The 12594-nt window shown below is 41.3% G+C and overlaps 1 protein-coding gene across 1 annotated transcript in view; it reads right to left on the reverse strand.

The window, feature by feature from the left end:
• Positions 1 to 225: 225 nt before the first annotated feature.
• dock4b (dedicator of cytokinesis 4b) overlaps positions 226 to 12594 on the reverse strand; it is a 127976-nt gene continuing 115607 nt past the window's right edge. Inside the window, exons 49-52 of the mRNA XM_073481179.1 lie at positions 10101 to 10173; positions 6854 to 6970; positions 6053 to 6117; positions 226 to 2593 (exon numbers count right to left, since the gene is read on the reverse strand). Of these exons, the coding sequence (XP_073337280.1) occupies positions 2138 to 2593; positions 6053 to 6117; positions 6854 to 6970; positions 10101 to 10173 (711 nt within the window). The 3' untranslated portion in view covers positions 226 to 2137. The remainder of the gene's footprint in view (positions 2594 to 6052; positions 6118 to 6853; positions 6971 to 10100; positions 10174 to 12594) is intronic.

Raw genomic sequence — 12594 nt, forward strand, 5'->3', positions numbered from 1 at the left:
TGTTTGTTTCTGATTTACACTGTGTCCACATTTTTATAGAGTTGACCAACCACATGATCCCTAGCTGGCTTCCCACCATTATGGCCAATGAACTTGGATCTCCGCAGAGCTCGGTGAGTGTTTTGCCGCCATGAAACCCGAATACAACATAAAAGATGACGAATTCTGTGCCACCTCACGTATCTCCAAGCTCTCATAACGTAGAAATCTGTCAGTCAGTTTATTTGTATTACATAGGGCAGTTTATTGAACTTGTAAATGTGTTAGGTGTGTCATTATGCATGACCTTAGTTTTTCTACACTCACAAAACCATAAAAGTTTGAACATTTATAATAATAATTTGCTGCTTCAACATTACATTCAAAGCTGTAAATTGTTATAGCTACATTTTGTTAAAAACACAATATTTACATTAATTGTAATACACAAATTTTATATTTGGCATACTTACATTAATCTCATCATATAATTTACAGGTTTTCTCAAGTACTGATTAATGTGAATATTTAATCTCAAAGATTCACAACAAATCAAAAAGTAAATTAACCATACAAAAATGAAACATACAAACAATACTAAAGCTAATTTCCCCCCTCCGTCCCCAGAGAAATGTTGCACAGAATTTTAAGATTGATGAATATTTTATGCCAAAATCTCTTATTTTACAAAACAATGTGAAACCTTTCTGCCACAGAACACTTACTTCACTGCAGCGACGCGTTGCGGTTGGACTGAGTCAACTCGCGTCCATCTTTTATAATCAAACACAAAGTAAATCTCAACTGTACAAATATTTGACAATGATTAGTTTGTAAATATTCTTTTAAAAGAGCGCCAGTCCTCGTGTGTTTTAGGTTCGAGCGCTGACAGCGAAACTCTGATCGAATTGTGAAATAGAGAGTGCGTGATAACAGTACTGGTCATAATACGGATGATAAAATCTTGTTTGTGCTTGTCTGATCAGTAGATTACAGTTTAATTAGGAGCTTTTGGGTAAAATCACTTTAAAAAAAATCTTTCTTTAAAAACGTCTTTTCAGCTGAGCATTTCCAAGCTTCTTGATTCCAGGTCCCAGTTAAAAAAAACAAAACAAAAGAAGTCTTTACAGCACATTGTACATTTTCCTTTGGCACAATACTTGGCAACCCCCACTCTAAAGATCTGTTGTCATGCAGGAGGGAGAGGGTGTGTTCACATAAATGTTCACATCAATGGCAATGGTCAAAGTCCAGCTTTTAAGCATGCAATTGCACCAACGTTTGGCCGCGTGTTTGGTCCTGGCTCATGATTTCAGTGTGAATCGGGGCAGTTTTTGGTTAAGTGTGAAAGGTAAGAGGCTGGTTTTGAAATTCTAGAGAGAGAAGGGCAGTAGAGTGGTTTGTTAAGGTCGCAACTCCCCACTGAAAACCTCTCTAGCTTTCTGATTTACATACTGTATAAAGTTAAAATAAGCCTCAGAACTGCTGTGCCGAAGTTACCTTCACTAAACTCCACTAAACTAAAAATGCAGGTATAACAGCATTTTTCATTCGATCATTATACATTTTTGTTAGTTTTTTGTGCCATTGCTTGTGTGGATATGACTATGGGAACACAACCTTGTCTACTACACTTCACTGAAATGCATACTCGAGGCCTCTAGCACCTTTATAGCCATACAGTTTACAAATGTACAGAGTTGTTTTTAAAAAAAGAAAACGTGCAAGACTCACGGATAAAAGACTCTGTTTCCAATACTTAAGGCAAAAACAATTCTCATATATACCAATATACATATATTTCAGATTATTACATCTATCAAAACTGTGTTTTTCTAGACTGTTCTGGTAAACATATGCTGCTGCGACTGACCGTTGGTGACCTACTGTACGTACTAGAGCTAAAAGTGCGGAATGACCGAGTCAAAGTCGATGCAATGCCCTCTAGCAAATACAAAAAGAAACTTTCTTTAGTTTCTTCAGTTATTTTTTTTGACTGCCTGTTAATCTATAGGCCTGTGTCTTTTATTAGACTGTAGGTCAGGAATGCCAAACTGAAGATCACAAAAAAAAACCTAAACAAGTGAGTGCCCAGTAGAAAAGTGCAAAATACGCCAGTGTGTTTCATCAAGCTCCAGACCTGGACCCGAACCAGCTCCTATAGCTGGGACACCTTCCTGGGCAGAGGTCTCGGTCTGGGGACTCGAGGGTCGGAGGTTCCCTCCAGCTTCATGCTGCCCGTGCGGAGCTGGTGGGGCTTGGGCGGCAGGGCCGGGGGGTCCGTCTGTGGGGGGATGGAGAGGCTGTGGGGCAGCGGCACGGGCCTGCGAGGGTTGTTCCTCTCGTATACGCTATAGGGGGGCGGGGTCTTGTTCTCTCTGCGGATTGGCTCGTCCGAGCTGCTGGAGACGGAGTTCGGTAAGGTGGTGGGGGGAGGGAGCGGGTGGGGCAGGTGGTCGCCGGCAGGCAGCTCGGTGCCCGAAGCTTCCGACACGCTGCAGCGGCTGAGGGAGGAGATGCCGCTGCTGTAGCTGCCGGAGAGGACGGGGGAGTTGGAGACCAGGCTGGTGGACTGGCACTCGGTGGGTGACGGGGTGAAGGGTGGCACTGTGGTCTAGATAGAGAGAAAGAATGACAGGAAATCACACACTCTTCTTCACTCTAGTCTTATCCAAATCTAAATCTGAGCTGTGTGGAACAGTGGTTCACAACAAATGAAAAATAAAAAAACTTAACACAGTATGTTATTATCTTTGCCAATTTTGAGTTTAAAATATGGTGAGCCACTTATGACGATCACGCAACCATATTGTGTGCATCCTCCAGGCTGCTCTCTCCAACATGTGTGCTGACGCAGCCATACAGCGATGATTAATACTTTAAGAAAAGAAATGAAATGGAGAGCCAGTGAGCAGATTGAGAGGGCCAGGTTTTTCCACTCTATCAACCGGCCCTGTGCAACGAGATGAAAAAACACAATATGCTGCACTTCCCCCACTCAAAAAAAAAAATCCGGTCACTCAACAAAATGTTTTTCTAAGCAATTACACCATGCTGCCGTTATATCTGCTAAAATTTAATTGGATCTAGTGAAGTATACACAATTGATCAGTAAGGTTGTATCGTTTTATGCTACAGGGCGCGCAGAAAGAGAGGTATCCATTTGACATGCAAGACTGGACAGACCTTTCTACATCTGGGGCGAGCGTGATGAAATTTGGTTTTTAATACAGTGCTGACAAGCAGTTTATACTCCTGGCCCTGGTTTCCAGAGAGAGGCTACCAGTAAATATCATTTCTACCTCTGGAGATGAGTAAGTGCAGCCCTGTCAGTCTGGCACCATGTGTTTTCTGCAGGTTCACTACTGTCCTGGGGTTTGTGGTCTGGTAATGGGCCCCTGGCTGCACTAACTGATGTGTGTTTGGCGTGTGTGCACTCATGTGCCAGATAATGGGGCCTGCTAGAGGTCTGCAGAGGAGCTGCGTGTGGCTGCGCCGTGATGGGCAGCTCGGTACTTTGCTCCAGGCTTCTTCCACTGCACGCGGCACACTCTCGCAAACACGCACACAAGCGCGGCGACGCGCACACGCCTAACCGCACGCGCGGATGTGATTGACGGAGCACGCTGGGCGCCAAGCTGTCACTCACACTTTGGTTTGCCGAGTTGTTCTCTCACTCTCTCCTACTCGCACACACACAGACCACACTGACACGCACAAACAATCGCATTCTTGGTAGCTGTCACATGTAAGGAGACATCGCACCCACAACAAAGCTGGGAGCTTAGCGCCGTTGCTCGTGACAAGCCCACAAAGACGAAGAACAGTTAGCAAGAGATGAGCTTCAGATCACCGGAGTTTCAAAACAAGTTTTTTACCCTCATTAAGAGCTCGCTCTGCGCTTCGCTAACCTTCCCTGGACCTCTGATGCTTCTGCAGTCTGCCATTATCTACTGAGAGGTTCATTAACAATAAATGAGGGCTCGCAGACAAAGTGAGAGTAATCAGTTTAACTGTGGATAAACATGAAAACACTTGAGGTCAGAGATTTACAGAAATATGTTTTCACACATTTCAGTTGAGAGATGGGAACATTTAGTTCAGGTCTCACAGAATCAGGCAAAAATGAAAACATAACAAACAGTCTTTGAAATTGAAATTAAATGTGCCATATTATGCTCATTTTCTGGTTCATGCTTTTATGTTGGGTGTCTGCTAGAATAGGTTTGTTTGCTTTAATGTTAAAAGAAAATCTCATTTTTTTTCTCATGCTGTCTGAAACGGTTTCTTTTTTTTTATCCATTTTGAATTGTGCCATGAATTACACATATGATGTGTATAAACTTAGAAGGTGCATTTTGTTGTGAAGATGTAAACCAACATGGCCGTCACCTCGGCACAGAAAAGTCTGAAAACGGTGAAAATCACGACTGGCCATATTGACAGCTTCAGCTACGCAAAGGGAGAGTTAGACAGTTTTTTGAGCTAGCCGACAAGGTTTCAGTTATAAGTTTCTGCAAGTGTTAAACGAGACAATGTCGAGTTGAAAAATGATGTTTTAACCCTTTGAAATGATCTGCCAGTGCCTCTATTGGTATTTTTGCTTATTGCGATGTAATTTCTGGAAGTATCTTCAAATGCTTCATATCCCTGAAATCTGTACAGCCTCAGCCTAAAGGTTATTTAGGTCAATTATAACAATTATAAATGATTAAAGTATTTAAATTATGTCATAAATTAATGAAAATATAGAAATCTGACATTTTTTTCAACAAATTTTACTAAATAAAAACAAAATTGATCCAAAAGATTTCTAAATGTAGAGAAATGAACACATGCTCAGTAGGCTCACAACTACAAAATACCCTCTAAACCTACAGATTACACTCAAAACTACCATTTCTCTCAATCTATCTTGGACAACTATCAACCTGCTCATGTGCACCAGTGTGCTTTGTCACCATGTTTTGCAATGTTCATCACGTGCATACAAGGTGATATGGCAAAAGACTACAGTTTTCCGAAAATAATAAATGCTCTAGCGTTTGTTTTTTATTTTGGATCGATTTAAACAGGATCATGTAAACACAGATTTCCTGCGGCCATTTCAGGGCAAATCCTTGGTGCCACCGCTCGTTTTTGAGGCCATGACATGACATAACAATAGGTTATGGCATCATCACGAACGTATAACGTGATTAGGCAGAAGCTGAAGGTCTTGAAAGAATGAATGCTCTTATTTGTTTTGTATTTTGTATTTTAGATTTAAAAAGGATCATGTCAACAGCAATCTGCTGTGGCCACTATGGGGCTGCCTGCGGGAGATACTTGTAATTCATGGCAAAATACAAAATGGGATAAAAAAATGATTTGTTTAGGTCGCCTCTCTAATGCTGCAGCACCTCTATTCACCCTCTGCCAGTGGGTGCCTGTTTTCTTTGAGGCCCCAGCACCTGAAAAACCCAGTTTGCTCTGATTGGTCGGCTTCCACAGGCCTGAGCAGACAACTTTACAGAAGTCCTGACGGCTCGTTTAAAGGCACAGTTTCTGAGCTTTTCTCCATGGATAAAACGTTTCGATACTTTCACAGTATCACAAAAGCTGCTTTATAAACAAAAAAGACAGGAAATCTTGCTTTCTACAATATGGGACCTTAAACTGACAGCCATGTGTAGTGTAGTCAAATAACTCCATCTGGTTTTGCATATTTTTGGCAAGCAGTCCAGGTGACATCCTAACGGAGCTTGAATCTAACACAACAGACACCAGTTGGCGTCTACGATGAATGCCCTCCAGCCAGTCCCATTTTGGGTCCTCGTTGGGGAGAGCCGTGTCATAAAAACTCGAAAATCAGCAGCAGTGGAGCACTTAGCAGCTTCAGTGAACAGTAATACAAAGCTACCAGGCCTCTGGTTGACACAGAGTAGGATAAAGACCCTGGAGCCGGCCGGTAAGATGGTAGCAGTGCAGGATAAAGGCCCCCGAGGCTGTCGCTAAGCAAGGTTGGGATGTGTCGGGGAAAAACGAAAGAGAAACTAAAGAAACAAAGGGAAGTGACAGAAACAGAACCAACCTTTTGCGGCGATCTGGAGGCAGAGACGGGGGACTGTGACCTCATGTTTTTAGCCGAGGAGCCTGCTGACAAACGGATGAGAAGAAAAGAGGGCAAATTCAAATTAGGGGACACTTTTTTCCCATTCACCGTGATGACACAGCATGAGTCATGCAAACATACACACAGAGAGCTGAGAGGGGGCCAGTGGCTTAAAGCATCAATGAGTCAAATAAGCGCCGATGTTCTGCAGGTCCTTTAGGCTGCCTTAAGCTGTTTCTACATCCGACAGCTGTTTTATGCAATGAGGGCACAAAAAGTGGAGAGGAGAAAGAAAAAACCTCCATCTGCTTATTACGCTGCTGGGCAGTGCAATATATATCAGGAAGCACTGGGGAATAAGTCAAGTCTGTTGAATCTGTAAATAAGTAAAACACAGTCAGAGCTGATGCCGGAGAAAAAAACGTTGTAGAGATGTAATGACGTGCATTTCTCAGGAGGGCCGGAAGGAAAAAAAAAAAACAGGAAAAAAATCCAGGAATTGACTGGAATTTCATTTGCGATCAATGTCAGCCCTCAAAGTCTGCAAAGATTTTCACACTCAAGGAAATATCAGCATTTCAAACCAGTTAGTAAAATGTGGCTCATGTATGTAGATGATATCAGGCAGCAGCAAGCCAGGCGACAGTCAGCTGGAGAGCCTCAGATGGAAAAATGTCACAGTAGGAGGAGGAAGAGGAGGAGGAGGAGAAAGTGTCAATAGCCGAGGTGGAAAATTAGTACCATTCCTGTCAGGGAATTCACCACGATCGGCCTGTTTACCTGAGTACGGCGGCCTAGGAGGTACGGGAGGGGCTAGCAATTTGCCGACAGAGTCAGAGAAGGATGGAGCGCCCTCTTTGACACTGTCAAGGCTCCAGCTACTGGGTGTGGCTCTCACTTACAGTACACAGAGACATCACAAGTCACTCAACAGGTTATGAGATAACACAAGACAACATGGAGAACACAGTGGAATCATGAACATTTCTGATGGATGATATGAAAACTGGGAACAAAATAAAGGTCCAGTGTGTAGGATTTTGGCAGATCTACTGGCAGAAATAGACATAATTATGTTTTCATGAATGTATAATGAGACCTTATGTCTACAGGAGGGAGTCAACAATGTTTCTACTGTAACCCAGAATGGCTGTAGGAAGGGCCTTTTAAGTTTTCGCGGCCACTTTTAGTTCTACACTTTTGGAGGGCGACTGCGATAGGAGGGATATTCAGTTGGTTGGAATCAGCTAGATGCCACTATATCTTACGCACTGGACCTTTTAACATTGATCGGTTGATTGTAATGTATGGTTTCCCTCCAAATGTGTTTCTACCAACGTTTGTCAGCCAATATTATAACGCCATTGGAATCACGAGGTATCTGTTTTGTCAGCGATCAATAGTCTTTGTAGTTTGTGGAGTTCTACATACTAATGCTGGCTAGCTAATGTTAGCTAGCGGTGTTGTAATGTGAATGCAATGGAATGGGGGAGATGGAGCGCCACATTCACACTTTTATTTTGGGTGCTTACTAGAAAATGTTGCTTTAATCTTAAAAAAATGCATAATTTTTTCTCATTGTCCACGGCTGCAGCACCTCTATTAAGCCTCCATTTCTTGCTGGATTGAGTGTTTTTAGAATAAAAAGACCTCATTATCTACTATATGGGACCCTTAAGGTAAACCAATTCTAGTCTGACTCTATTTTTTGTTGAGCATTTGTAATCATTGTGGGTTTTTTTTACGTCTGAGGCTTGTCTCAATCTTGCATTGATGCATCACTGTTGTTACTTTCCTCTTTTCCTGTCTCTCTTGCCCTTTTCAGTGGGAGTGAAGATGATCGTGCTCCATAAATGTTTTTTCTTTGTTCCTTCTGAGAAACAGGAACATTTGCCAACATAACTGGCAGAGACATGACATAAGGTCAAGCAGCTAAACAAACCTCAGAAGAAATACTTGTGGGCGGTGGAGGATATATTTCTTTTTTTTTACCAATTAGGAGTGTACAATATCATGCAGGTCACTGACATTCCCTTAAAACCAAAATTAGTTCATGTTTCTATGGGTCCACATTTTAATATTATTTGGTTCTTAATCATGATTTTTTGTTTTTAAGGCTACTTTTGATTAAGCTTTAGTGTTGTACTTGTCAAGAGAGGAAATAATTGTTCTGTGCAATGCCACACTTGCACACTTGATGTGAAAACAGGCTAATATTAAATAAGAAAAATATTATCAACAGCATCACACTATAAAAAAGAAATACACTTAAATTAACTGACAACTTTTGGGAGAAATCTCAGCTGGTCCTTGTTTAGTCTTCGGGTTTGTAGGTCACATTCAATCAAACTTTAAGCTCTTAAGTAGCTACAGAAATGTCTGCACTTGAAGTAGCTACAAAGTACTTTATTAAATGCCCCCAATGAGAGATTAATTAAGTACTTCCCAGCTACTTAAGAGCAGACATTTCTGTAAAAATAGAATGTAATCAGACACTATAATTGAAATCACAGTCTGGTTGATTGCTCAGGTCACAGTTTATAAAGTCGTGGTCTCCTGATGCCTTTGGACAACATCTTCTAAACAGGCTTCAAAAGGCTGTTTTCATTTCACAGCAGACTGGAGTCATATTTCAACAACACTCTATATTTGGTATCTGGAGTTTTAATTTAAGGTTTGCAGCACAAGATGCGACAAACAACACCTTTACAGCATCGCAGGTTTCACGCAGATCTTGGCACCTTTTCGTCATTGTCGTGCGCGTGAAGGTGTCAAGTCACCATATTGTGGAAGTTCATCTATCTACCGCTGCATTATTTACAGAGCACACTCGACTCGCATGGGAAGGCGTGCGTGTTTGTGTGGGCGTCACAAGAAAGCTTTTACATCCACACTCCTCGCTCTTTATTTTTAAGGTGTCTCATCCGCTATGCTCCCTAATTGTTCCACAAAGTTCTCAGAAAGTGGCTCATTTTATACCGGCTGTTAGATTCTGTAAAACTTTAAAAGGTGCACTATGTAGTTTAAGGGAGGAAATGTCATTACCTAAACAAAAGAAATAAACAAAGTGTCTTCGTTTTCATGACTGAATAAACAAACTGATCTTAAAAAGACGACACAGTTTCATACTGTTTTACTTTGTTTATATGTGGCGGACCCTGCCACCTTTCTAGCTTCAAACAGTGTTCTAGTGACCTTATTTTCCTCTGAGAACAGCTTGTTTATTCAGTTATGGGGGAAAAAAAGCATTATTACCTCATTAATATTTTTATTATCAAAATTCTGAGTTTCAGTTTCTTCTCCAAAGCTACACAGTGCCCCTTTAAGTTTTTGTTAATTACACATGATTATCAGCTTTCATTCTTAATTCATGGGAATATTTTTTTCCCAGAAAATGCAAGAAAGATGCATCTTCCCTTGACTATACTGAGCAAAATGACAACCAGGAGGCTTCACTATTAGCTATGCGTTCATGCATATGAATGTCACACACGTCCATCAGTGTCACAGGGGATAGTAGCTGCCATTTCATTACTCTTTCAGGGTAAGAGGAGATGAAACGTTTTAATCTAGACAGTGTGTCTGGTTCAGAGACGTGTGTGTGCGTATTCATCCCGGGGAGCTTCCTGAAGCAGCTGCGTGAAAACAGATGCCTCCAGTCACTCTGTGGTCAAACTGACACACACACACACACACACAGGATGTCTGGACAGTAAGCAGCCGAGAGTAATAGCTAAGATGTTACTGCTGCGGGATTATTGTGCTCCACTGAAGTGAGCTTTTGTTCAGAAATTCTGCAGGAATTAAAGTTAACAGAAAAATGCTGGGGGATAAATGCTCTTTTAAATAACAATAAGGAGCACATGAGGCAATAAAAATAATATTAAACACGTACCTTGGAATAATAAAAAGAGTTTTAATATGTTGGCATTATTACTGCTGGAGGGGGGGACTCCCTGTGGTGAGAGTTTATTACGAGGAAGGATGTGAGGGATGCAACAAAACATACTGGATGTAATGTTTTTACCTTTGTCTGGCGCCGAGAGGTTGGGGTCGCTCCTCGGTAAAGTGTTGTCGCCTATCTGATGAGAAGGAGCTCTCTGTACACAGAAGGAAAAAAAAAAGACCTGTCAAGAACATGCAGCGTGAAACAGTGTCTGCGCTTTGACACAGGTAAATGCCAGCTTTAGCGCACCGGGGAATAATTGAATGTTGGATGGCAAAAATAAATATCAAGGTGTGAAATCTATCGCTAACAAATTCAATAGAACAGACAGACAGAGCAACAGACACAGACGGAGAGAAAGAGTGTTGAACGTGCGATGACCTTTATGTCCGGCGTGATATTTGTAGAAGTGAGTGAGCGCTCTTCCCTCCATCTTTTAAAAATATAGGAACGAGATGGCTTTTTTCTGACCTGGCTTCTCTAATTACAGTGAATTCTACAAGTGATCAATGTTACTTATAATCAATACTCCATTAGCGACTAATAGCGAGTCCTTAACTGCTGCCCAATTGGAAATAATTATAAGAATCTGTAGACTTGAATGATTCTTTTCAGTCAACAGAAACAGGGTGAGCAGTGCCACTAGCATCAGCACCGCCTGTAAGAGATGAAAGCGCCGTGAAAAACAAACACATTAGTTTTCTATTACAGTGGCTTTGTCACCGAGGATGGAGTGTGTGACTGCGTTACGTGCTGCCCTTCAGCTACACGGGGAAACTGCAATATCATGTTGTTCTCGTTGGGTCTTGTAACATTAGCTTGCTGTACTGGAATGTTTTTTTTTTTTTTCTTCTGAGCTCGACCGTCTGACTTTAATTAAATATCAGTATCGGCTGCTTCTGAGAAACTGCATTCCTCAGCTACATGTGGAACATGCCGTTGTGCGGGAGAACAGAAGTCGTCCATTGTGATGTGTTGTACAATACATAGGTTGACCTTGTTTTCTGTATTGGGCAAACATGCCTGTAAGAATCAAACGTGTCAAAGAAGATATATATTTAGTCTTAATCTGTAACACTTGCAAGACAGGTGGAGTCAAGTGAGGAAAAAGAATGCAACCATCTGGTAGAGCGCAAATGAGAGAAAGAAATAGTGTTTCTCTTTGATCCTAAGTAAAAAATAGTGGGTATGTCCATCTGCTCACAGTGTGGAGTTGCAAAGATGGAGCTGAAGTGTTTTCTTTGAAGCCTCAATTTGGCAATTATGACCGTTGCCATCTTTGTGTTTTTGAAGCCAGAAGTGACCATATTCGGACAAGAGGGTTGAGCTGGGGAGGATATCCCGAGGACATGGCGCAGTAGCGACTTCTCAATCACAAGGTAGCCATGCTGTAAAGCACACCCTGCTTTATCATCTATTTAATCTATATGGGACCATAATTTATAAAAAAAAGACCATCATGCTGTATTGAAGAAGACTTAAAACTAGCGATTGAGACCATAAACTCATTAGGAAACTGTTTACAGAGGTAATAAATCAACTGAGAAGTAGGGTCATTTTCTCATAAGCTTACATAAAATCTGACTTATACCCCTTGCACGTCGTTAGTAATTCAAAAAGTAATTCAGGTTTAAGGAACTTTTCAGACTTCACTTTTCAGACTGTTATACAGTCAATGGGCGAGACAAACAGCTCTAAAAACAAAAAAATGAGCCTTGGCCACCGTTGCTATGGAGAAGAAGGGCTGTCGTGAACTGCAGTTAGGGTCATAGTTGATAAATGTGTTCACAGCTTTCTTAACACTGCAATCTTTAGCTTCCACCGAAGCTGGTGATTGGATGTTTCTTGCCAATTGGGAGTCATGGTTCACTTCTTTTAAGTGCTTTTGTACACAGTGGTGTACATTTAGCTGTTTACCAAAATACCAGATATTTTCTAGCTGATGAATCAACTGGGAGAGTATCAAGCACGTTTAAGCTGTGGAGTTGCTTCAACTGTGAGTAACCTCACAATTTATACTACAGGGAAAAGGAATGGGACTTTTACCACAACATTAATAGCTCCTCTCACTTCGGAAGTCTATTGGGATTATTTGGGAATGCTAACAGGCTACATGGAGACATGGAACATTAACATGTTCATTTGAGTTGGCAAATTTGAAGATTTTCCAGTATCACGTCCCTCGAAAAGGGTTTAAATATGTGCTTCTATTGCTGGCTTAACTGTCTTCTTTTGTTCTCTTTCAAAAAACATTCTCATGTTTTGGTCACTAAAAGGTCAAAAACTTTCTATTTTTTCACCCACTTTTCTCTTTGCCTGCGAACATCCTTTTGTTTTAACTTTAAAAGGGCGACCTACAATCACATTAAGATGCAAAGTTGCATTGGCTTGACAGTTAAAATGAATTCTATGCTTGAACATAAGGTAAAGCCAGATTCTATAAATGGCTTTACTGTGACATTCATTCTGGTTATATCACCCATACCTTAGTGTGTGTATGAGTGTGTGTGTGTGTGTGTGTGTTAACCGTTGCAGGTTTTTTCAAAATGACCACAAACGGAGGTCCACACTTGGT

The sequence above is a fragment of the Pagrus major genome, chromosome 14 (genome assembly GCF_040436345.1).
Source record: "Pagrus major chromosome 14, Pma_NU_1.0".
NCBI lineage: Eukaryota > Metazoa > Chordata > Actinopteri > Spariformes > Sparidae > Pagrus > Pagrus major.